Below are 26,354 nucleotides of genomic sequence, written 5' to 3' on the forward strand. Positions count from 1 at the left end.
AGCAATTTTCATTTTTCCCCGTATTAACTCACGCACTTCAACATATGTCTGCATATCACCTTTAACATTTCCTTACAATATAAACTTCATAGTTATTAACCTTTTTTTTTCATGAAACCGTGAAAACAAGCAATAACGTTTTTCGATCTCCGCTCTACAAGGTTCTACATTTCCATCTATGTATATGGTGTACACCTCAGTCCTCAGTTCCGAGTGAAGGGGAAAAATATCACCAGCCCTTCCCAGGCCTGTCGAGAAAATGAGGGTAAGCGAAGCTTGTCGTGTGTGTATATGACCTTCGTCAGGGTAACGCAAAGTTCATGACATGCCACGGTAATGAAACATAAACGTTTATTAAATGTATGCATCGAGGGAAGGAAACTACAACGAAACGGAAGGAAAAGTTGCGCGAAAGGGAAACAAAAGTAGAATTAGGAAAGGGAACGAAAAGTAACATGAAATGGAAGGGAAAGTAGTAGGTCAAGTACACACAAGACAACCTTTGCTTACCCCCATGTTCACGACAGTTGAAGGGCTGGTGATTTTCTTTCTTTCTCTCCCTCTCTCTCTTTCTCACTCTCTCTTTCTTTCTCTGTTTCTTTCTCTCTCCTTCTTTCTATCTTCCTTCCCTCTCTCTCTTTCTTGCTCTCTTTCTTTCTGTCTCTTTCTCTCCTGCTCCCTTGCTCTTTCTTTTTTGTCCCTGGTATGTCATTGAGCTTGGACTCCTTTCTGCACTATCGCCAGGATCGGCCCACTTTTCAGCGTGACACCGCCACCACCACCGCCGAAACTTGTGAATCCTATAAAGCTTCGCTTAAAAAAAGGGGGGGGGGGTGGGGAGAGAGAGAGAGAGAGAGAAGAATACGGGATATTGACGTGCCATTATTTCCAAGGACCTACATCTAGTACTGCCGCCCGATTCATGGCCGATTCCCGTAGTGGGCTGAGCCATACCATTAGGCACCGAGCAAAACCCAAGTGCAGCGTGGAATATACAAAGAAGAAGAAAAAGATGACGGCCACGCTCTATGGTAGGCTGCTGCTGCTACTACTGACCTGTTTCCAGGGCTTTGTCCATGGTACGTGGGACGGAAGTGCATGACAAGAGCTGCTCCGGTCACAAAATATTACTTTTTTGTTTAGCTCGCGAGTTAGGTCCGATTCGTCCTATAAGTTCGAGCACTGCACGGGTCGATTTTTTCAGCCCGGACCCGGCCCGGGCCCGTTTTTACGTTGGGCTGCCCGCCCGAGCCCGACCAAAAGTTTTATGGCGAGACCCGGGCCCGGCCCGGGCCCGGAAATAATCTACGTTACCCGCCTGGCCCGGCCCGCCACCCCTTTGTCATAGGCCCGAGCCCGGCCCAAGCCCGACTCGAAACCGACCCGAACCCGGCCCGAGACCGAAAAAGACATGTTCTTCGGAGTCGAGACGAGCGAGGATAACTCGCTGCACTTTACATACGCACCACCAGAAAGTCCGAGCCGGGCCCGGGCCCGCGTCAAAAAACCCGAGCCCGGCCCGGGCAAGGGTCAAAACCACATGCCGTGCCCGAACCCGGCCCGAGCACGTGAGAAAACTGCCCTACCCGGCCCGGCCCGCCCCACGGGCCGGGCCGGGCCCAGGCTTTCGGGTGAACCCGAGCCCGTGCAGTGCTCTACTATAAGTATCTTCTATGACTGCCTTATTCGGCACGTCCAGCGAACCGCCCGTGAGCGCGTATTGCAAGCATTCCGCTTTTCGTGATGTCATCTTTGCCTTATTTTCCTAGAACCAATACAGTACTAATGTTTAGACTTGAACTGTTATATTTCGACCTTAATACATGATAGGCTGCAAACAGAGGTTATCTGGTTGAGTTCAGTTCAGTCCTCATCCAACCACTTCAGAGTTCCTTCAGCGCAGGACATTTGCTCAGATACAAAAATAAGTGCATTTTATCGATATTGTCATTGCTGTCGTGACAGTGTAGAATAAGGCACCGCTAAAAGAGCGCGGTAAGAAGTTAACCCTTTAATGAGAAATGAGTAACACTCAAAGCACAACGATAACGTCGAGCACGATCGTTGTTCGTAAAAATCTCTATGGTTTAGACGCGTCAGATATTTATACACGGCTAATCGTACATTAATTCAATCGTTATATTATATCGCTGGTGCTCGCCCATGTTCTAGAATGTACAGCACTATTCTATTCGCGCACGCAATCAGATTAGGCAAAGATTCTTCCGCTATACAATCGGCGACAACGTTCGAGAAAGTTCCGATACAGGAAGGCGCCTCAGTGGTCAGACGGTGAAAAACGATCCCCGGAAAGACATAAACAACAGTACACGTGTAAATGTGATTTACTTAAAGGCAACACTTCATGAGATGGCGATAAAAAGTTGTCATTTGGAGGTACTCCTGCGGTCCTTAACACGCACGACTAGTCATTGTATGTCAGTAGCGCACCCAGGATCTCTGCCAAAGGGGGGGGGGGGGGGGGGGATGACAGTTTGCCAATACCATCTAAACAGCGCTAATTTCAATTTCTTCACGGGAAATGGTCAAACAATGCGCTTTTGCGAGTGTGCAGACGATTGCGCGTCTTACATCTTGGTTGCAGTACTCAAATGCGCAAGGAAAGAAAAGGGGTTAAACAAAAGGGGGGGTTAGGTCGGCCTCAGGGGGGGGTTACAATCCCCGAAAGCCCCTCCCGTCGGTGCGCCACTGTTGTATGTATATATAAAAAAGTAAAAGAATAAAATAGAAAAACTCACAAGAGAAGGAGGTACATTACTTTAGCAAATCGCATATCTGAACCATCTTTCCAGATGTAGAAGAAAATGCAACTGCAAAGTGAAACAGCAGCAAAAAGAAAGAAAGATAGACAAGGCCTAGGTAAACAAGACCCAGATATAACCATTTGATCAAAACGAAACGGAACAATTCAGCGATATGGCAAAATAAATAAATAAATAAATAAATAAATAAATAAATAAATAAATAAATAAATAAATAAATAAATAAATAAAAATGTGCGGTGAGGCTTAGAATAAACTTTAATTGCTACATTTAGCATTACTGCGTCAGATGAGTCATCGTTGCTGAAAGTCTGGTCACGTCGACCAGCCGACGTTCACTTGTTTTAGCAGTATATAGCTTGGTGGAATAGCGTTGTGTATTTCGATGTCGCATGTCCAGCCTTCATAAAGATTTCACAAAGTGGTTGCAAGCAGGACTCTAATGTCACGACGTACATTTGAAGCTCCTTATTTCTTCCAAGTAACCATCGCTGGAGCAGAAATTATGGCACAACGGCGACGTGAGCTCAGAACCGTGCATATGGGGAACTAAACTCATATTTTTTCTCCCGTAAAGCTTCAAGGGAATCACAGTCAGCCTTGCTGCAGTTCTTGAAAGCCGGAAAATTATACGTTTGCATGAGCTCAAGTTGTAGTGTGCGCAGTACATTGTTTCTAAAGAATATGGGTACTAGAACAAACTACGAGGGGTGTGCTTTCGAAAGTAAGTAGATGGCGCGGAGGGGCGCCGAAAAGACACGTGTTCGCGAGGTCACACATGATTGGCTCACGCCAGACACAGCTGGCGTCAGTTCAATCAGCCACTCCAGAAGCATGTTAATGTGGAATAGAGTACTCTGTATTGGAACAGAGAGAGATTTGTCTGCATATCCTCTGAATAATGCAGAGCTAGCAGCTCCTTATTACGGGGGCGATTGTTTGTGTCATGTTCAACTCCATTTACGAGAGTCCTCTTACTCCCCGATGTAAGATGCTCAAGAAAGAATTATAAACCCTTCAGAGTCTATGCACAACAATACTGGTCGTCAATATCGCACGCACTTTTATTTAAGTTAGCTGAGACGTGCATGCTGTTCCTGACAAAAATTGCCGGGTGCGCAATGGTAAAGAAAATATCCACAGGAGCGATGCTTATCGTTGAGGGACAATACAAGCCTTAAAGGGTATGAAATTGTCAGAAAATGCACACTTAAACAGCTCTATTATAGTGAACTGAATTGGTAGGTAGTTGAACTGAAAATCGGAGTGAAGTGCGGGGCAATCACTTACTCTTTGAAAAAGTAGTCGCGATCCCTCTCCCCCTCCCCTTTTTTTTCTTCATTTTTTTCTTTGCTTGTAGTAATAATGGTCGTACTAACGAGCAAGGAGTCAGTTGCCAATTGAATCAGCGTTTGGCACGCTTCGGAAGCAAAAAAGCCGGCAGATCCCACGCCCTGTGGGAATCGATGTTATGCGAAGCAGTGTGCGGGGAGCTGGCTACACTTGACTTTCAGCCAAGCGTATTTCATGTATTTCTTGACATACGTGGCACGCATGTCATGGTATTCATGTCATGACCTATCATTTATGTTCGTCATACAGTCTTGTCATACTATGCGAGTTTGATACCTACCAAGCTAACGAAACGTCCATGAGAGCACCAAGACATAGGCGACTCTTTCATGACCTATACATGTCACACATGTCATGACCTATCATTTATGTTCGTCATACACTCTTGTCATACTATGCCAATTTTGCTACATACCAAGTTAACGAAACGACCATGAGAGTACCAAGACACAGGCGGCTTTTTCATGACTTACATGACAAACATGTCATGAAATTCATGTCGTGACCTATCAATTATGTTCGTCATACACTCTTGTCATACTATGCCAATTGTGGTACATACCAAGTTTACGAAACGACCATGGGAGCACCAAGACGTAGGCGGATATAGATAGATAGATAGATAGATAGATAGATAGATAGATAGATAGATAGATAGATACTCTCAAAGTGGCAAATGATCGCCAAGAAGTACTTCGCATTTAAAATAAAGTGATTCGTGTGGGGAGACTGACACCCGCTGACTTATACGCGAGTGTTTCGTGTGTGCGTTTGCAGCGCGCCGCCTGAACGATTTCGTGCGCCACTTCGAGCCCCTGTCGTACGAGCCGCGGCCGGTGCACAGGGAACACGTGCGCGTCAGGCGATCACTGGGCGGCCGCGACTCGCAGCATCAGCACGGAATTGTTTACCTCCGCTTCCAAGGCTTCGACAGGCAAGGACATACGACTTTGAGCTGGAGGATTCAGTAAATGATATGTTATATAGGCGGACATGGCCTTTCACAAGTTTCTCTGTAGTTAGCCGTCCACAACCATACGGGAAATCCATACGGGTTTCCCGTATGGTTTTTCCCCTATGGGTTTCCTGTAAGGTTTCCTCGAACTTTATGTACATTCCTCCATCTTGCAAGCTTCCGAAAAACTTATTTGCCATACTCAGTGTCCCTGTGCCTCGAGTTGTCGAATAATTCGCCCTCGCTCTGCGATTTGCTAGCCTCCTAGTTAGTACAGTAAAGCGCGACCACCCGGGAAAGCCTTGGTCCCGGGTTCGAATCCCGGAGCGGGACGAATTTTTCTTCAACGGCGAGGCTTTCTTTCTGAGAAACCCGGTTGGGTTCCCTTTGTAGTTTCGTGCTACAATTAAGGCGGATGACAATGTTCTCCCTTTCATGTACTTTCCCCTGCCTTGCGGGCTTCCACATAACTGATTTGCCATGGTGTAATGTTACCTGAAAACACCTAGTGATCATCTTCGCATCATTCACGGGTTCTCTGACGAACAGACAGGAAGCACAAATTTACATCGATATACACAGATTTCATATTCACAAGGAAAGTGAAATGAGTCGTTTGAAGCTTCCGCTTCAAGTTTCTTCAGACCATCCCGGTAAAAACATCAATAATATCCGTCGTCGACTGCGCTTCGTTTCAACCCGCCACGGAAGTGCAGACGCGGCTCTGGGCCGGTATTTTGTAGCGATGCCTTATGACTTATTCCTATACTAGTCTTATCATCCACCGCTCACGGCCGGCTGATCCCGTTGATAACGCGAGTGGACCGTCGCTCTGACCACTGACAAAGCGCGATAAGCGCGAGGAGGCATTAGCACCGGAAAGGCATCGCTACAAAATACCGGCCCTGGTGTGATGCTGCTGATCATGATATCGCAGGTCCGATTCCCGAACGCGGCATCCCCGTTCGGATGTGGGCGGAATGTAATATCGCTCGCATACCGAGAGATTGGCGCACTTGCGTAAGAAACCCGATCTATCAAAATTTATTCGGAGCGCCTCCACTAAGTCGTCTCTCACAGCACCTGTATTACATTGTGAGGCTGAAGTTAATCGCAACTTTTCATTTTGCCCGTACCAAACTTTGACAGTATACGTCCAAATGGCAGCAATACCGCTGAATTACAGCCTTATCATTCGAAACATGCGCGAAGAGCTCTTAGCTTATAATTATAGCTCACTAGAAAGTTGATTCAAACTTTGACTAAGTGTAGTCGCTGGCCTCATATTAGCCTCACATTCAGCATGAAGTTAAGTTGGTGCGAGGTTCGAGGATATCTTGAGAAGTTACATTTGCCTAATCATTGCGTTCTGTGCAGCGACACCACATGGGAAGTGCATGCATAAGTTACAAAAGAAACGTCTTCATTTCGCAGGTTGTTCCATCTGAAGCTGAGGCCAGACGCGTCCGTATTTCACAAGGACCTCGTGGTCGAGACTTCGAAGCTCGGTCGAGTGAAACCGAATATCGACCACATATACAGCGGTGAACTAGTCGGTAAAAGCTCAACCACCGCTTTATTCACAGAATAAATGCAATTTCACTGTTCGTCATTTGGTAGACACATCACAATCTCAACGCGCACGTTTCCCTTTTCCGGCGTTGAAGATGATTATAGCATATTGAGATGTATCAGCCACAAAAAGCATTGGTGGCTCAGTATCACTGCAGCCATGTAATTCTGTTCTCAAAATGAATTTGGTTGTGTTGAACAAAGAACCGCTGATACGAATGCACGTCACGGTGCCCCATCGCATAAATATAACGCCCACTGGCATTATGCGCGAATGTTCTTCTCAGAAAGTAAAATAAAGAGACCTAAGGGTAAAATTAGGTTCTCATGGGGCAGGAGGGTGCATATGTGGAGGGAAGGTGGATAGAAAGAAATGCATCGTTTGCCGCACAATTAGCTAACAGCGGTTTCGTCTGAGCTAGTTGGTTCATAATTACTGTAGCGTACAGCCTAAATTTACAAGAGTGACAGTATATGCCGTGTTGCTTCCTTTATGTTCTATTTTAGGGGCGAAGCACTTTAGGGCCGAGCCTTGTCCCTCGTAGTCCGTAGAGCTCTGGTTGGCATGGAGACCGCTATGTATGTATGTATGTATGTATGTATGTATGTATGTATGTATGTATGTATGTATGTATGTATGTATGTATGTATGTATGTATGTATGTATGTATGTATGTATGATGTATGTATGTATGTATGTATGTATGTATGTATGTATGTATGTATGTATGTATGTATGTATGTATGTTATGTATGTATGTATGTATGTATGTATGTATGTATGTATTATGTATGTATGTATGTATGTATGTATGTATGTATGTATGTATGTATGTATGTATGTATGTATGTATGTATGTATGTATGTATGTATGTATGTATGTATATGTACGTTCGTTTCCACTTCCGGTTCCGGAAGCCAGCTTCCGGCTTCCGGAGAACGCTTCCGGCGTTTTGCGCGAATGATCTCCCGGTGCTTCGCCCACTCATCATCATTCACTTCGTGGATATGCGGTGTTTTTTTCAGTTTAGGCTGTACGCCAGTACATGACTTACAATTTGCTTACGCAAATAACCCAGCCCAATAGTCCACGGGCTCATATTCCCTTCGGCGTACCTCTGCACAAACGTGGCCGGTACGACATTCAGGTACCTGAATGACAGAAAGAAAATAGGAAAGGATACAGCGCTACACGATACGCTCCGTCCCCCTACTTTTCTGCATGATGCCATTCTGAAGTTAACATAGAACAAAATGTTAATCTTCATGCAAAATTAAACGATACTTTTCACTCATTACCTGCCAAGTCAGTGGGTAGCAAAGATAGCTCCCAAATACACTATCTCCTGGCACTTTACGTGCCAGTATTGCATAACCGGCTTCATGCGCCCCCGAGGAAATCGAAGCACACACGTAAACAAGATCATCTGTCACTACGGAAGAAGTAATTGTATCAGTACATCTGTGGCAGCAGTACAAGCGGCAAATCTCAATGAGAAATGACTTATCAGTTCCTAAATCTGCGCGAGCCCTTTCTTTCCTGGGAATCGCAGGCGATCCCTCCAGTCGGGTATTCGGAGCCCTGCATAGTGGCGTGTTCGAAGGGTTCATCCAGTCCCGCTGGGGCCGCTTCTACGTCGAAGGGGCACGCAAGTTCTTCGCACGACGTACGCCTTTCCACTCAGTGATGTACGCCGCCGAAGACGCTAGCATGCCTCGCGGAGGATGGTGCGGTGTACGCGGTGAGACTGCACACTGGATGCAGCAGCTGGCAGCCTCCACCAGGCGAACGCAAGATGCTATCTTAAAGGTATAGCCTTATAGGCTTTATGCGCTCTCAAAACATCACCATTCATTTACAAACTTTTTTCTTCAGAACACCTTGAAAACTCCCATAAGATGGTTGGATTCATAGCAAGAGACTAATAATGGGTCCAATGTCAAAGAAGCATTAAAGAAAAATGGGGTATGTGACTAGTAAGACAGAGAGAGAAAAAAAAGTTAACCGACGATTACGATACTCCCTAGTGCGAAATTTGAGCGCAATTCTATACGTGTTTTCATGTCGCGAAATACTGAGGCAAGGAAATTGCGAGAGACATGTAGCAGAGTCGGCGATGGTTGAAAATTTGATCAGTGGGGCAAGTGCTTCGGCGTTTATGCAGGACTCGTCGAATGTTTGAATGTAATCACTGGTGCCCGCGTGGCTTCCAGAACGTACTACGCAATTCACGTCGCGCATACAATCAGATTACAGAAAGCTTTGGGGACAACAGCCGACGGATAGAACTACCGATAACATTCGGGAAAGTTCTGATACATGCAGGTGCGTCGAGGGATAACGTTTAACATTTGTTAGCCGGTGAAAAGCAGTGACCGAAGAAAGATAAAAAAAAGTTATCGGTGAACAGACGACAGCGTGCACTACTCTGGCGCCATCTCGTAGCGATCGTCACCGCAAACACATCTTGCGCAGCACTACACTTCTCACGCTTTCGCCGTACCCTCCTCCTCCACTTTCCGCCTCATGCTTTCCTCCTCGCGCACTCTTCGCTCTCGCCGCCTTTTTCATCCCTCACTGCGCTACGCGTTCGCTCTTCCATCCGCTGCGCTCGTTGCTGTGCCCTTAAAGGAATGCGGAGAACAGGTTGCCACACCCACACACTTCGCAAATGCACCCAGTTTGATGTGAAAAATAGAATGAAAGCTAAACGTGGGACGTGAATCTAGCTAAACGAGGTTGATAAAGAAGCTCGATTAGCAAAGAGGCCGAATGACTCCGTCGTGAAGGTAAGAGGAACAAAAAAAATTCACCGACGATTACGATACTTTCTAATGCGAAATTTGAGCGCAGCTCTACACTTGTTTTCATCTCGCGATATATTTGTTCATTTTAACGTGCTGGCTAGCCTCACATTTGAGGATGTTGCAGGACTTTTCAAGACTGTATTAGTGATCACCTACAATACTAAAACAATTTTCACTGCTTGTTTGTTAATATAAATAAAATCCCACCCCTTAAGTAATGACCCCCAAAAAGGGGCCTTTAAGGAATAAAACTGAACTGAACTGAAAGGTGCAGGATACATATTCAAGAGAACACAGTTCAAGTAGACGCAGACATAAATAAGTTGAGTTGAACAAGGCAGTGCCATATGTACTCTACATTCATTCATTCATTCTTCCGGGCTACTGTAGCTTTCTTTTTTCTCCACCTTCGCCTCTGCGCGCCGCTGCCGAGGCGAGCGCCATCTGGATGATGTTTTGGCAAGGAACGACCCGGGAGCGCCGCTGTATGAATGGCATAAATGCTGAAAAGGGGGTTTGTCTTGAGTTCCCCCGTAGCAGAAATATCTTTTCTCGTATATTGAGAATACAATCCGACGCTATCATGTCTGTAGGTTGTGGTTAAGTCGTGCTTTACGATTTTTCTGACGCATTTTACTTTGAGAAATTCAATTAGTTCACTAAAGCCTCTGCACCACGCGGAGGGCCTGCGTGGTCAGGGTGGTCCGGGATGATTTTCTCGGCTGCGGACGCCGGCGCCGACACCGAATTTTCTGCGACACGGGGCCCTTAACACTATCGCGTTAAAACAGTAGTAAACGGCTTGTTGGAAGGTTTAGCACACGAGAGAAACACAAAGAAATTATACAACGGATATTCAATGCGCGAGAGATAAGCCTCGGCAGGTACTGGGGGAATCATGAGTAGCAAAAATCAGGGCAGGAAAACAAGGAACTGAGAAGTGAATCAGAATGCCATTGTAGCGCGCCTGTGTACTGATCCTAACTACAAAGCATTGTTTGATATCTTGGTGATAAAAGCTTCCAGTGATGTGCAGTTGACATCAACAAACCAACTGTTAAGGAGTACCTGAATATGTCGTTGTGAAATCTGTATTCTGTTAAGTGCTTGGTGTGTTTTGTTCGGGAACGACGTGTATCTGTCCGCAGTAAGTAGTAACTCGCATTGATTTTCACGCTGCCATTAAGAAGAAGGAAAAGAAAACTGATTTGCGTGCTGCCATTCAGAAGAAGGAAAATAAACTTAAGACGTAGTAGTCTGGCTCGATTTTGTATATATTGGCTGGCGCGGACAGTCTGTCTCGTGAGACCCATTGCAAATGGAGCGAAGTGTGGCACGACTGCCTCGCTAATCAGGAGATCGCGAGAGGCAGTGCGTGGGTGACGTGTCGGCGCGATTAACAGCAGCCGCCGCAGACAGACCTTCGCTCCTGCAGCGCTTTGTTTCCATAATGGTATCAGTGGACGAGCTCGCCACATGCCATCAGTGAACAGACGACAGCGCGGTACTCTGGCGCCATTTCGTAGCGGTTGTCGTCGCAGAGCCCATCTTGCGCGGCACTACACTTTTCGTCTCACGCTTTCGCCATGTCCTCCACTTTCCGCCTCATGGTTTCGCTGCAACCTCTTCCTGCGATTTCCTCCTCGCACTCTCTTCTCTATCGCCGTCTTTCATTCCCCGCTGCGTTCCGCATTCGATCTTTCATGCTTCGCTGTGCTCGTTCGGTCGGTTACGCCGAGGGACGCCGCCGACGCGAAACGCAGGAACGCGCGCCTATGAGCTGCGCTCTAAATGGTAACATTTAACGCTCAGGGGCGCTATGTATTGCCATAGATATGACGTTACGGCATACGTCAGGTGGGTCGCTACGCGTTACACTAGACCGCGATTATACGATGCCTAGACTGTCCCGACCGCTCCATACTGTCCTGACCGCTCCATATCTCCATGGTTATGTGACACAGACCACGTCTGGTCTTCAGTCTGCGTCTTTCCGCCACAGCTGGGGTTGGCGTGAGGATGTCATCTGAGGATGTCAGCACCGAGCGGCTACTTCCGTTCACTATAGCGCCGGCATGTTTTCATGCGATTGCTTTATTTCTAAACTTTAGGGTTACGAAGTCCCCCAGCTGCTTTATTTAAGTCGTTTTATTTTGTAACCTTAAGGTTACGAAAGCACGCAGCCGCATGGGCACTGAAACGGGATATGGGGCAGCATTTCACACAACTGTTTTACAGCGTTATAGATTGGACGCTGGAATCATCGCATGGGCTCGATAGCTTTTCGCTGGTTTCAATGATTACTGAGAATATTTACGTGCAATTTGCAATAGGTGCTAGCGTATTCTTTCTCTATATAAGGAAATCTGGTTTTGTGCACTGTTGGCGCATTACAGATCGCATCACAGCATTTCGTTCACTTCCGCCCAGCACCTAGATCGCGGGAGAAATGCAATAATCAGGACCCGTGCTTACTAAAATGTTCTTACGCTAAAACTGTTCGAGAGAACAGCTGACAACCAAGCATGCTGTCAGATCTATTATTAGCGAAAGCAGATGGACAGTAGCAGAGTAGCAGAGGAGCAGTGGCACCTTTCTGAATGCGGGCCTAGATGTCGCACCGCTTTATCTGAAGCACCTTCAGCAAGCAGAAAATGACCCAGCATCAATCGTATCTCTGACTGCAAGCAACTTGTTGCTCTATCGTCAACTCAAGCAAAGATTTACATTCATCTGAAGTCATTTTAACCTTTTTAGAGTATTTATTCTTGTATTTGTGTTGCATAATTTGATGTCTGTCGGTCGATATTGCCATGCATGCGGCCTGCGCGTGTCGAAGCCTGGGATATCGAGACTGAATTGGTGCGTTTTTTTATAACCTCCTCCCCACAATGTCCTGTGTGTTAACTGTATTTGATTTTGTAGTCCAACTCAAATGTCCCTACCTAACTCCTCTTCCTTTAGAGGTACCTCGCCACATGATAAAGCTGTTGAAACTTTGGTTGCTTATCGATCTTTAGAGTCGCTAAATATACTGTAATCAAGCACAGACACCACAGATGCTTCGATACATAGCGAAGGCGAAAAGAGACCTCGAACGCGAAGTATACAGATGGCCACGCTCTTGCCTAGAGTTCTGGAGCACTGCACTGCAAAGCAAATAAGGAGGGATACCAAAGGCAACCTACTATATGTTCAGTATACCGCGCTGAAAACTGTGTGACTCACGTGCGGTGGCTACCACTGCTCGCAAGCATAGTCCTTAAAACCAATATTTTTTTTCGCGTCTCAGCCCACTACCTCAAGCCCTGCCGACGTACAAGAGCGTGGACGTCTGTACGAGAAGGGTCCCTTAGCGCACAATGCCTTTCCCACTGTCTGGCTCCGTAAAACACACAGGAAAGCCACCGCAGCTCAAGGACAGAGCGTTGGACGGGTCGGAGGCCCTTGGAAGCAGAAGGGGCCGAGGAACACTACTACCACGGCACGGAAGACGAGGAAGACGGTGACAGTATGGCCAGTCCCGTGAAGCGGAGGAAGAGCGTGCGCACTTACCGCGTGTGTGGCCTGCACATCGCCGTCGACCACCTGCTGTACAAGAAGTACCACGAGCAGGACAGCGACGCCGTGCGCACGCGGGAGCGCCTCTCCACGCTCATTGCTGGTCACGTGGCCCGCGCTTCCGAGGTCTACCGCCACACGAGCTTCGGCGGAGTTCACGACGTCAGTTTCATCGTGCACAAAGTTAAGGTACCATGCCCATAATGACAGCATATATGGCATATATATACTATACTATGTTCCTTTGCCTCCAGTCCTTCACTCGCACGCGTGGAGGATTGGCTGCACGAAGCGAATAAGGCATCGCTCGGTACATGCATGCTTTCGTTCCGGAAGTGTAGTGCATGTTCGAAATAAATTTGGCGCTTATCTCTCCGCGTGCCGACAGTGTGACGTTTATAGAAGCATGAGAACGACGGAAATTACATGCATTTTTCTAAAAACTTAGTCCCTCTGGCTTCGATCGTAATTGTGGCTTTTTAGAATAACCTCTTGATAATAGCTATTTTCTTGAATTTTTTTGTACAAATACAAAACAAAGAAACAAAGCATAAGATAAAGACAAAAGTTATGCAGATCCAAGGCACATGCAAAACGAAGCTTTATTGTAGCCGGTAATTAAATACTGTACAACTAAGAGCGATGAGTGCAAATGTGTGTATTTTCACCCTATGTGACCTGTCTCCTGGCTGCGCTCCAGTATCCTGGACCACACTCTGACGTGGTGGACGTGCCGCGAAGCACACGAACTGTAAACTGTACAGCAACTTTCATCGTCATCATCTTTACCATACCACCTTCATCTTCCTACCTTATATCTGTCGTTCCTTCAAACTTCTTCCCCAACGTGCAGTAGCACGTGAGAGACACGTCACTCAGGTCGACCTATCCACCTTTCGCTCATTAAAACTTCTTTCTTTATGTGACATGTAAGCAGCGAGGAAGAGACGGACGACGTGTAGTATCGGCACCCACTTGTAGAACGGCGTATGTATCACCTTGCGCCGGCAAAATACATGTAACCGTGACCTTTTACGTTTTCGGAGCACGAGAGCTGAAAAGCGCATCGTATAAACTTTCCCTTGTCAGTCACTACGCTGCGACTCCGAACTTGAAGCTGACCACCATAGCCACGAGAAGTTTCATGAATTTTTCAATGCTCGTGCTCCGAGAATTTGTGCGGTTGGGTCAACCTTCCTTTTAGTGAGGAAGCAATTATTTCAGGAGGAGGGCGAGTGATATTAAGAAAAAGTCAACTTTTTAACGTTTGTAAACGTTTATAACAGCACCGGAACGTTTCTTAGTGATTCATATGGCAGAATATCATAAAGGGGTCATTAAATTGTGCTGAACGCACCATGAAAGCATTATTGGTAAAGTCGGTTCCGCTGATACCTTAAAAGGCATGTGGCGCGAGAGTCGTCTTCGGGTGTTTTTAGGTGATGTAGTGTGTGTGGGTGTGTATTGGAGATTATAAGGGTAGCCGCAAATATTAGGTCGACAACTCATGATGGAGCTCATTTGCGCTTCATGTGTGCGATGCCGTACCTAGAATAATGAAAGGTGCATTATTCCACGTACGTATGCATCCTGAAACCAGATGACGAAAAAAAAAATAATTGAACCTCAACTGCTGGGTAAGCTGAGAAACGTGCCAATTTCTCTGTACTCCCTGCTCCGACAACAGTTTTCAGCAAAAGTGTTCGTGTAATTTCTCTGAATTATTCCTAGGTGCACCACCAGAGAACTCGCGTGCTTGAAAAGAACACAAGAGCGGTTCCGTGGTCACATATAGCTTCTCGTCAAACAAACAAATATGATACGAAAAGGCGTAGTAAGAGCTAACTTGTACTAAACAGTTATTTGTTTTGATGGTTATTACACAAACCATAACAGTGCGGTTTCAATACGTACTTGTCAGAAAGCTATCGCTGCAGGTGGAAACAAATGACGCGCGGGTGATTTGCACCTGATTTTGGCTGGTGGTCAAAATTATTGCATTTATGTTTCGTAACAGCTGACGAATGTAAAAAAAAATTAGCAAAACTAAAATGAACATAAATAAGTTAAGTTCTGTTCCTGAGGGTATAAGCGTCTTTACGGAGTCTTTATGTCGCTGCACAAATGAATTACTCTACTCTGAAAAGCAAAGGTTACTGCAAATAAACGACAAAACTGGTTAACAGGTAAGAAGCCCCGAAACTCGAACGCGCGAATTTCGACACTAGCTTTCAGTGCGTTCGCTCTTTGCGGTTAGCCACCCAACCAGCCAGGCAGACTGTTAGCTATCTCGCTCGGTGTAGAATGAACAAATCTATGAATGGAATAATGATAGCTCCAGTATCAGATTTATGGAGATTATTTCTTGTTGACTTACTAAAAGGGCGGCCATGTATGCTACAGATCAACGATACCGCAAGCTGCTCGGACAAGGAGAACCAGTTCTGTCAGGAGCACATGGACGCAGCTCTCTTCCTGCTGACCACGGCGCGGTCCACCAATTTCGACGATTACTGCCTCGCGTACACGTGGACATACCGCGATTTCTCGGACGGCGTCCTCGGTTTAGCCTACGTGGGAAATTCAACAAGTCAGTGTCCGTTCTACCGCGTCTCTGAGCCAAGTAAATTACGTTTCAGTGCAATTTGGAATGCAAACATTAAGACGAAAATTCGGGCTGATTGCGTGCTCATGATGAGAGAAAACGGTGCGTAAAACGAAGGACATCAGGATGAAGAGACGTGCGGAGTACTAACTTCCAGCCGGTTGGTATTAGTGGAAAGCCCAGATGAATATCTTTGTATTTATTTAGGAATACTGCAGGCCTTAGAAGGCCCAGGCAGGAGGGGAAAGGTACATACAAAAAAGAAAATACAGTAGAATTACGAACAAATAGAAAAGCTCCAGAAAAATGTAATAGAAAGTAGGAATGCATGATAAGTAAAGCACCTAAATAATGCATAAAGGGTGACGAATACAAACTGAAACACTGTTTCATAAGCACAATTTCAAAACACTGGGAAATGTAATAGAGAAAAAGAGGAGAGTATAATTCAAAATTATTACAACGTGTAAATCATAAAGAATGCATAATGATACAAATTGAAACGCTATTTCGTAACAACAAGCACCAAATTTAGATAGTAATATACGCTATTGAGTCAGTGCTGACAAGTTTGCCATAAGGTGGGCTGTTCCATTCCGTTGCGTGGGAAAACGGAATGCATAAAGACGTTGGTTCAACCATAGTAAGGTGTTAATGAGGCAGCGTGACGATGTCTTGTTCGGTGGGCAGTAAGCGGTTTGATATAAGGTTCGGAAGAAAGAGAGAGTTTATTGTTACTTAGTAAGAAGAGAAATTTAGGCCTGTGAATTTTTCTTCTTAGTTGCAAAAACTGAATATGGTGTTCAGCCATTAACTGACTTGGGGAATCACAGGAGCGATATTTAGAGAAGATGAACCTTACTGCTTTACGTTGTATCATTTATAGCGCATCGATGTTAGCTTTAGTATATAGAGATCCCATACAATATGCGAAGGAATTAAAAATTTTAATGACTATTCAGTTCACACCACGTTCAGAAAAGCTTGCATCTCGTCCAGGAGGAAGATGAAAGTGATGTTCAGCACTTCGTGCCTCTCTTCTTGTTGTGTCGCTTGCATTAAGAGAGAGAGAAATAACTTTATTTTGTCCAAAATGTGGTTAGAGGAGGGGGTAATGACTAGAAGCCTCCCCCGTCCCCCCTTTAGACGGCGGCCGGCAGCCCCTGAGCCGCGGCGTCTTCAGCCATTTGGACTACTCTCGCTTGTATTAAGCTATCTAGATGTCGATCATAAGGATGGGCAGAATGCACTCAACAGATCCCAGAAGCAGCAAGCCGACCACATTGCGAAATGTTGGCTACCGGCTTTACAGGTCGAACCACTCTTTCTTTAAATGTGTTTCTTTGGATCAGGTCCTGTATCTTCGTCTTTTTTTTTGCTTGGCCTATGCTGCAGTGAGGGCACGGTGAGGCCTATGAAACGCAATTACAGCTGCTGTTCGCAAAGCAAACGACTTGACTGTTAGCCGAAGTAAGGCAGGACATTTGATGCACGTAATATCACATAATGTACTATGCGGACGTACGCGATGAGCAAGTTCACTTTTGCCGACTTTGCACGCTACGCCTATATTGCCAGTAGGCAAGCTAATAACCACAAGCAATGCGCTTTTTTTTTTTTTTTTGCTAATGGAAATCTTTATTGCAATACGAAAGTTATTAGCGCACGAATTAAGAGAGTCTCAGAGAACTGAACTTGTCCGCGGCGGAACTACACATAGAAGCAGTGATTACGCGATTGCCGTGAAGTACGTGTCACGTGATGCCAAATCCGTGAACCATCAAAATGCCGACTTATCCTTACCAGTGGATCCGACATGAACGACGCTGTGAATGAAGTGAGCGAACTTAATGTGTACGCAGCCAGCACTATGGGTGTGTGCGACAAGAGCCAGCTTGTGCAGACAGACCAGCACGGCCACAAGCATGGGCTGACCAGACTGAGCCTGAACACGGGCATCGTGACGTTCCTCAACTACGGCGATCACGTGTCACAGGCCTCCAGCGAGATCGCCTTCACTCACGAGATCGGTCACAATTTTGGATCGCCCGTGAGTGCGCTGACTTGAGTGGCGGACGCGAAGCACACTGTTCAGATGCATGGTGAAAAACAGCGCAACTTTACACGGACACAGAAAGAAAATACGCCGGCCGCGCCCGTGTCAGCGCTGGTATGCGTCTTTTATTTCTGCGTCCGTGTGAATTGCGCTGTTTCCGCAATGCAGCTGCACCAACTTGACCAAATGTCAGCTCTCCTGAGTGTTCAGAATTATGTAGTGCATGATTTGGTCCCATGACGTACCATCTACGCATGTGCAAATACTGCAACACAACGCTGGGGACGTCTCGACGCTGCGCTCCGTGGTTACAGGTGGCGCGTCGCTGTATTAAAGTATGATGTATTTTGTAGCTACATTACGCCAGGTTTTCGCCTCTTCGTCGTCGTCGCACTTTGAGCCGTGGCCGCACTGTGACGTCACACCACGGGCCTCGATTCGCCGGCGACTCGGCTCGTCGCGGTCATGGAGGAAGGAAAATATAGGAGGGAGCATACCGCAACGCCATTGTCGCGACTGTGGTGGCACGTGATAAAAACGTCACAGCACGGAGGATACGTCAGAAAGCGCGGTAGGTTTTAGTACTCCTGGTTGATCTTTTTTTTTTTCAATGCCCAATCGAAATCATTTGAAACTCTTGAAATAAAAAAAAAAAACCAAGGGGAAAAAAAAGCAAGGAACAATTTTTTTCCTTCCTGCATGTGAGCAGCTGCCGGCCGAGCGCATACCGAATAAAAACTACCGGTAACCAAACTTCTCGGCAAATCTCGATTCTCCGTGATCTCGACGCAAGAGGTCACTTGTTGGGCCACCACTGCTGGCTACACGAAGCGTTCACTTGCCAAGGCTGGCTGCGTGACGTGTGACGTAATGCTCCCTCCTATATTTTTCTTCCTCCATGGTCGCAGTCGCCGCGTGGCCACTGCTCCTACAGGGGCGCAGTCAGCGAGAGCGTACAGGTTGGGTCGTTAGCTACGGTTCGCTATGCTTTTCTTGGCTGTCTTCGTCAGGAGTCAGTTTTAGAGTGTATAGATTGGGTCGTTACGGTTCGCCATGCTTTTCTTGGCTATCTTCCTACTGGATGCCGCTTCAGTGCAGCCGAGCATCAGGAATGCACACGGGGGCTGTCATGGAAATTACGTTGAAAGCCGTGACAGCGTCCCCCGAGCCAGTGGGCAGAGAAATGACAAAGCACGCATGGAAAGTGTGTTTCGTGGAAATGAGCCGTGACGGCGGCTCCTTAATTTACGGTGGAAGGGAATTCCGCCGTATGCGGCTTTTTCAACTCATGTTACTGCAGAGGGTCACCAACCGGTTGCTGTTTGCTTAAGCGGGCATGAAGATGGCAACCAACTGGTAGCGAGTGACTGAAAGACGCTTGAGGGTTTTGACGAATTGAGTGTTGCTCCCGTAGGGGCGGGTTAAAGCAAGACAGTCAAAGAATGTACGCATTTTTGTTGGGTTGTTTGACCGGGCGCGACCGAGCCTTTAAAAACGGGCGCTCAGCATGAGAGGGGAGAGTTGTCTGGGCGCCGCCCGGCCGGACAGTTCGCTGCGGAATAAACGTCGTCCTCCACCAGACGCTGGTTCTTCCTTCGCGTTGCCACCGTGCATTCGGGCCATCGAGGGGCACCATCTCGGACCACCACAACCCACGAACTTCCATCCCTAACTGGCGCATCCGCCATTGCCTGGCAACCACCACAGCTGGCGCGCACGCCGCGCCCTCTGTGTGACGTCACACCACGGGCTTCGATTCCCCGGCAACTCGCCTCGTCGCGGTCGCCGCGCGGCCACCGCTCCTGCCCTTGGGCACTACGCAGTGGGGAATTAGTTTGGACCTGGTTCTTCAGCGGAGTCTAACTACGCCATGACGATGTCGCCACAAAAGCCCATTACTTTATGGATCATAGAAGCTTATTCATTGCTGTGAAAAATACAGTTTTACCCGTTGGCTGACCACAACGTCTCTCCTTTCTTAGTCTAGCGGGAAACCACTAAGTTTAATAACAACCTGTCTAAATACAAGCGAAGCCTCAGGGCAGCCGGGGGTCTGTAGCTATCGCTACTCGACTAAGTTTAACCAGAGCTAAACCACAGCCAATTTTTTTAATTGTTTAAGGCATGCATACTATAGCGTAGCACACTTGGGAAGGTATTCCGTAAGAGTCCACCTAGTGGACATGTCCATTTAGTCTGCTGTTGAAGTCCTGATTGGCTGGGCTGGGGTGCGCTTTAGCACGTGTCACGTGCAACAGCCAACGAGCACTTCAGCAACAGACGAAATGGTTATGTCCGCTATAGGTGGACTCTTACAGAATACCTCCCCAGTACACGGCGTGTCGTGGCATCGGAGGACAACTGCAGGTGGTATCTTGTAACACTGTACTCGAAATCGATGCCTCAGAAAGGTTCAAAGGCTCATGTTGCACAATCCTTGAAAAAAAATTATGGTTGATCCCTCTTTCATAGGAATCGGTAGAACACGAAAGCGAAACGTGTCTTCACAGAAGCTGTTGCATGTTTGCTTCGTAAACTCACGGTCCGCAGCAGCGAAAGGCGCACGATTTTCGGGCCGGCGACCGTGTTGCAGGTTTGCTTGGCGCGCGGTGTCCAGCTGGCGAGTGGCTTCGGCGAAGGTGCGAGCATTCTGGTCCGGCTCCGTAGTGGCTACGGCAGCCAGTCGAGCTGCGACGCGCACAGCTGCAGGAATGCCAGTGGCAGAGTTCGCACCGTGCGCCCCGAACGCGCGAAGGCATTCTGCTTCACGCTGGCGTGTCTCTCGCCGCAACAAAGCGAGATTCGCCCGGCGACGTCGTTGCCTTCCTGCGCATTTTAGCGCAACAGTTGTCTTAGGTGGTGGTGCCATCGCAAGCGAAACAGTAGGCGATGCACTGCTGATGCACGTGGAATCCGCAATCCGTATAGGGCGACGAGGCGCAACAGGCTAATCCGACGCTAACTGCCTACACGAGGCCACAGAAGTACATGGATTTGTCTGACCTTCGTGCTCGTGGATTTAGACGTTCTTGTGGCTTTGTTTATTGCGCTTTATATGCTTTCATTGCCGTTAATTTCAGAAAAATTGATAATTTTTGATGTGCAGAAGACGCTGCGAATACGCACAATCACAACTAATTACAACGGTTCGGCTTGGCGAGGTGGCCAAATCGAAACGCGCCAAGCATCTCAATGCACTGACGTGCCCGTGATAAATTAATAAGGGCGTTTTATGTGGGGCGTGGAGGCGTTCGTCCGTGGCGCAATAGTTTAAACATCGGGCTTTTCATCCAAACTTCCTGCGTTCGAATCCTGCCGTCGGGCAATATTAGTAATGTTTGTTATTCTATGTATTTATTGTATAATTATTGTATGAAACTATGCACGAGGCTATACTTGGTTGTTTATTCTATGGCTACACCGCTTTGGACACTCCGTTGTGCTGTGACTACTGAAGCGCTTCCTGTCGGCACTCGTGAGTGTCACAATGCTGTGCTTCGCCTCATCGCTCCCAAGGAGGTTTAAAAAAAATGATCGCTCCTATATGGCGACTATCGCATCCGTTGCCGGAAATCAGTCGTGAAATGCGGGATAAAACACCTACACGCGTCTCAAAGAGCTGGAAATAGTTCGGCAGGTGTTACACTCTTGTAACACAAGAAGGCGATACCCTGCTGCACATTTGGTAATACATGAAGTTATACAATCGGGGTTAGACTTCTTTGTAAGAGATATTGGTAAGGTATTAAGTTATACTATTGGGGCTAGACTTTTCCAAGACATCACCGAGCAGGAATGGGAAGTCCACGTGCGGTATTAAGGCAACCTCCTAACTAAGGCACAGCGGCACGCGCTTCTTCCGCAGTGGCGTACTTGCGCGGGTGTCCTCGCGAGCCGCCGACAACCGCCGCCGCTCCGACTGTGACGTCAATGCGCAGGGCGCGCGCGCCCGCTTTTCTGCGCAACAACACCTGGCGAGACAGCAATTACTAAACTTAAAAGTCGGCAGATACTTAAGACTGTTTACGTGTGATAATGCGAAAGCATTATACCGTTTGTAGACCTCGGAACGTCATCAACGCGCTCGTTTATACACCCATGACGCGGCGCCACCTCCTCCGCACCATCACGTGCGCCGCCCATTTACGCACGCGCTAGTCAGCGAGATGGCTGTGACGTGACGTCTGCACTCAATCACGCACTAGGCACGCCTTTAATAAACCAGAACCGTGGAGCTGCCGTGGCTTCAGGAAAGCGTGCTCGTCTCGCATCCTGGAGGCCCGTGTTCACTCAGACCGAAATATACCAAATCATCTTTTCAAAGTCACTAACTTACTTTGTTTACAGGAACTTCCCTGAGAAATGCGACGTCTATCCGAGCATTTTTTGACGGCGTCGACCATTTTCGTCACGGCACAGTTTCGCCAGGGGCACCGCCAACATAGACACCTAAGGCTTTCACCTTAATAAAGTAGTTGGCGCTCGGCAGGAAATCGGTAGCACGCGCCTTTGCATCGGCACCTTTGAATCGGTGGTGAAAGCCTCCACGAAAACGGGCGAGATAGCCAAAGAAAGCAATTTGCTTTAACATAACTGTTTGGCGGGTGCTGTAGATAGCGAGTAATCATCGTTATTGGCCGAATATCCTTGCCTCGCAGCACGACGAGCCGGATAGTAGCCCGTGCGTGCCGGGTGACAAGAGAGGCGGGAACTACATAATGTACCCGCACACCAGCAGCGGCGCCCTTCCCAACAACTTCCAGTTCTCCGAGTGCAGCATCGCCAACATCAGCGCAGTCATCCAGCCCATGCTGAAGGGTGACAGCAGGCGTGAGAATTGCTTCGAAGGTAAGCATCACCGTGGTCGTTTCGCTCTCGTAACGTCATGACTTGCGTAACGATTACTGACTTCACTTTCACGGAATGTAGTATAAGCACAACTTCCCAGTCAACACACTATACTGAATGGAAGGCAATATTGCTAAATCTTGCTAAAAATATTGCTAGATCATTCAGGAAGAAAATGATGTTTGTGGGAGGCCGTCAGGAGGCCTACTACAAGGTGAGGAGGAATGACGCTGCTGTTATGGCCCATGTTCATGCGGTGCATGAAGGGTGCGAAAACGGTGCGAGAGGGGTAGTGAACATGAACTTGGGCGTTTCATCAACATCACAACAAATGCAACTAGTCTGAGACACTTGGGGAGGGGGAGGGGGGGCATTGCAGCTTAAAGTTTTGGAATGGTAGGTAATGAGAGACATCTGCATTTTATTTATTTGTTTTTGAGACTGCACAAGGATTTGAAACGAGTCAGGTTCAGCGAATACAACTCCAGGCAGCATGATAGTATTCCGTGTCCATAAAAGTACACCTTCTTGTGCAGAAAACTACAGAGCCAGCTTAACCGTGCTCAACCTTAGCCACAGTCCTTATCCCATGCGAGCTATATATGTGGTAGCTTTATTAGTAGGAGGCAAACACGGACATGATCAAAAGCAATGCAAAGCAAAGCAAGCTAGCTAGCTAGCTTGCAATTCTAATGAATGCGCAAAAACGCCCTTTATGCTCATGATAACGTTTTCTATGTATCACCGTGCATAATTTTTATTGTATATTTATGTATTTGTAATTATGTTTTATGTAAATGCATAATCATGTACTAGCTTGCACTTTCTGAATAATGCTTTTTATAAATTTGTGCTCGTGAAAACATTTGTTTACTACAGGGATCCCTCCAACAACCTTATGGATCTAGGGTCCCACTTTTATATTCCGGTTTCTACTCTATTTTGTACAATAAGATTGATTGATTGATTGATTGGCTGACTGATTGATTTAACCCACATACTTCAGTCTTTGTCCACGAATCATCCGTAACATTCTTTGCACTGCTGCCAAATGTAAACGCAGTGCATGATTCAGTTCTCATGGAATACCATAAAAACAAGTGTATCCTGTTTTTGAGCGCTTCCAGTCGCCGTGACAGCTTCGCTGTAAATTTCACGTGGTATTACGTCTCAGAGCCACGGTCCCGATTGCGTAACAATTTCTTTCTTTGTCTATTAAATTCATGAACATTTCTATGTCGACTCACCCTGAAAACTTGTCTGTCCGTCTGTCACAAAACGCGTGATGAGGGACGCTTTCGCGGCGTAAGAAAATGCTTTATTAATAAAAATAAACTAAAGAAACAGAAAGAAATCAGATGGTTATAAATGTAGAAAATGAGTTGATGAGAGTGATAAGGAGTGATGAGGAATGGTATGGGTCTGATCGTGGTTAATAATCGTTTGGCGCAGATGGATAAGGTGCTAAAAAGCGATAAGAGTTTATAATGGTCGGAGCAATTCTGATAAGATTGATAAGGGTCGGATCAATGTCTAAGTTTCTAGATAAGTTTCTTCGCAATGTCTTCGGCAATGGAACAACCACCAAATGCTTTTTTCTTGAAACCGGTTTAATCAAAATCTTTGATTTGTATCAGTATCGGCTGAGCGTTCGTTTTAAAATAGAAATAAGAAATAATATACGTCACATTCGGCATCTAGCAAACTTACAAGAAAATAAATAGAGTTACCCTTTCAGACACCCCGAAAACTGGTTGGTGCCAACATCACGGATCAATGCGGGGAAAGAGCGCCCCCAACACACGCTTCCTTCCCTTCTCAACGCGTACGAATCTGATATCAACTTGTTTATCTGTACCCAACGAGATATACGTTCCATATGTAATTCATATGTAAAAGAATGTACCATTGAGTAATCTTTAGACATAGTTAAGCTTAATATAGGGTGTTTTCTTTGTCGTATTTATATTGTGTCCATTATTTTATATTGTGTCCATTATTCTTTGTCATTCGTGCTGTTATTTGATGTCATTTGACGATTGTTTTAAATATGTGTAATCACGCTTCTGACGAAGTAATTTGGTTTGTGCACATATACGTGCAGAAGATTTTGTTTGGTCTTATGTTGTTGCTATATTGTTATTTTTTAATTTTTAACATGAAGCCGTCATGTCTGTCGCTGCTGCTTTGTATTTCGGGGCTGCGGCCGAGTCAAGCTGTTTAGGACAGCTTTTTTTGCAGCTCCCCTGTCTGTATTTCTTGAGGCAGAAATAAAATATTATATTATTTTATATTATTATATCAAGTCCTATAAGACTGATAACGACCGATAAAGATAAATATAAGGGTCGGGTCAAGTCCGATAGGGTTGCTAACGATTGATAAAGGTTGATAAGGGTTGGATCAAGTCCGATCAGGTTGATAACAACCGATAAAGGCTGATAAGGGCTTATACTGGCCGGATCAAGAGCCATAACAGATTACAAGGTAATAAATTAAGCAAGTGTTACACGTTTGTAAAGCTTGAAGGCGAAAGCGTGGTTGTACACTTAGGCCACGTGACGTCATGTGGTCACAGAGATGCGCTCGTGCCACTGCTCGCGCGTTGTCGTCTCATTGCATAGCTACTTCCACTTTTTAATGCAAGCGTTCTCACACTGCCCCTCGCGCTCGTGCCACTGCTCGCGCGTTTGTCGTTCATTGCATAGCTACTTCCACTTTTTAAGCGAAGCTTTATATCCTCACAAGTACGGCGGTGGTGGTGTCACGCTGAAAAGTGGGCCCATCCTAGTGATACTGAAGAAAGGGTCCAAGTTCAATGGCACATTCCCCTGTCATGTGGCCGATCCTGGTGATAGTGGAGAAAGGGTCTAAGCTCAATGGCACATTCCCCTGTCATGTGGCCGATCCTGGTGATAGTGGAGAAAGGGTCTAAGCTCAATGGCACATTCCCCTGTCATGTGGCCGATCCTGGTGATAGTGGAGAAAGGGTCTAAGCTCAATGGCACATTCCCCTGTCATGTGGCCGATCCTGGTGATAGTGGAGAAAGGGTCTAAGCTCAATGGCACATTCCCCTGTCATGTGGCCGATCCTGGTGATAGTGGAGAAAGGGTCTAAGCTCAATGGCACATTCCCCTGTCATGTGGCCGATCCTGGTGATAGTGGAGAAAGGGTCTAAGCTCAATGGCACATTCCCCTGTCATGTGGCCGATCCTGGTGATAGTGGAGAAAGGGTCTAAGCTCAATGGCACATTCCCCTGTCATGTGGCCGATCCTGGTGATAGTGGAGAAAGGGTCTAAGCTCAATGGCACATTCCCCTGTCATGTGGCCGATCCTGGTGATAGTGGAGAAAGGGTCTAAGCTGAATGGCACATACCCCTGTGGGCTGGAGGCCTGTAACGCGCCCTTGAACTATCTTTGTCACACGTGGGACCCCAATAGACAAAATCACCAGTCCTACCCCTGTCGAGAAAATGGGGGTAAGCGAAGCTTGTCGTCCGATTCTAGCGTGAGGGCTTCCGAAGCCCAGGCGAAACGTCAGCGAAGAGCCGCGGACCCCGAGTTGCGGGAGCACGATGTTGAGGCCAAACGTCAGCGAAGAGCCGCCGAGCCTCAGTTTAGGGCAAACAAAACGATGAGGCATATGAGGCTTTCGCCTTAAACGCATACATTTAATGAAAGTCTACTGTTTCGTCACTCGCTGTAAACAGCATACGATCGCGCCGTATGCGTGCATGGAGATGAGCAAGTGGCACAATGCTTACGCATACTTAGACAACTCCAATGAAGTATCTGCATAATTATTTCTTT

General features: G+C 46.7%; 1 protein-coding gene across 1 annotated transcript; it reads left to right on the top strand.

The window, feature by feature from the left end:
- The first annotated feature begins 1,012 nt into the window (after positions 1 to 1,012).
- LOC125946333 (disintegrin and metalloproteinase domain-containing protein 10-like) lies at positions 1,013 to 23,450 on the top strand. The gene is made up of 9 exons (XM_049669093.1): positions 1,013 to 1,079; positions 4,914 to 5,070; positions 6,526 to 6,647; positions 8,218 to 8,474; positions 12,872 to 13,195; positions 15,437 to 15,623; positions 17,501 to 17,688; positions 22,353 to 22,542; positions 23,422 to 23,450. Exons 1-9 carry the CDS (start codon positions 1,013 to 1,015, stop codon positions 23,448 to 23,450), a joined length of 1,521 nt encoding a protein of 506 aa, XP_049525050.1.
- The last annotated feature ends 2,904 nt before the right edge of the window (positions 23,451 to 26,354 follow it).

Source organism: Dermacentor silvarum, chromosome 6 (assembly GCF_013339745.2).
Source record: "Dermacentor silvarum isolate Dsil-2018 chromosome 6, BIME_Dsil_1.4, whole genome shotgun sequence".
NCBI lineage: Eukaryota > Metazoa > Arthropoda > Arachnida > Ixodida > Ixodidae > Dermacentor > Dermacentor silvarum.

What these genes read in the sequence shown, in the direction of transcription:
- LOC125946333 (XM_049669093.1), top strand. Translation starts at nt 1,013, where the DNA reads ATGACGGCCACGCTCTATGGTAGGCTGCTGCTGCTACTACTGACCTGT. An exon ending in CTACGTGGGAAATTCAACAA is followed by an intron (nt 15,624 to 17,500) that starts GTCAGTGTCCGT and finishes ATGTGTACGCAG; the next exon opens with CCAGCACTATGGGTGTGTGC. An exon ending in GTCACAATTTTGGATCGCCC is followed by an intron (nt 17,689 to 22,352) that starts GTGAGTGCGCTG and finishes CTTGCCTCGCAG; the next exon opens with CACGACGAGCCGGATAGTAG.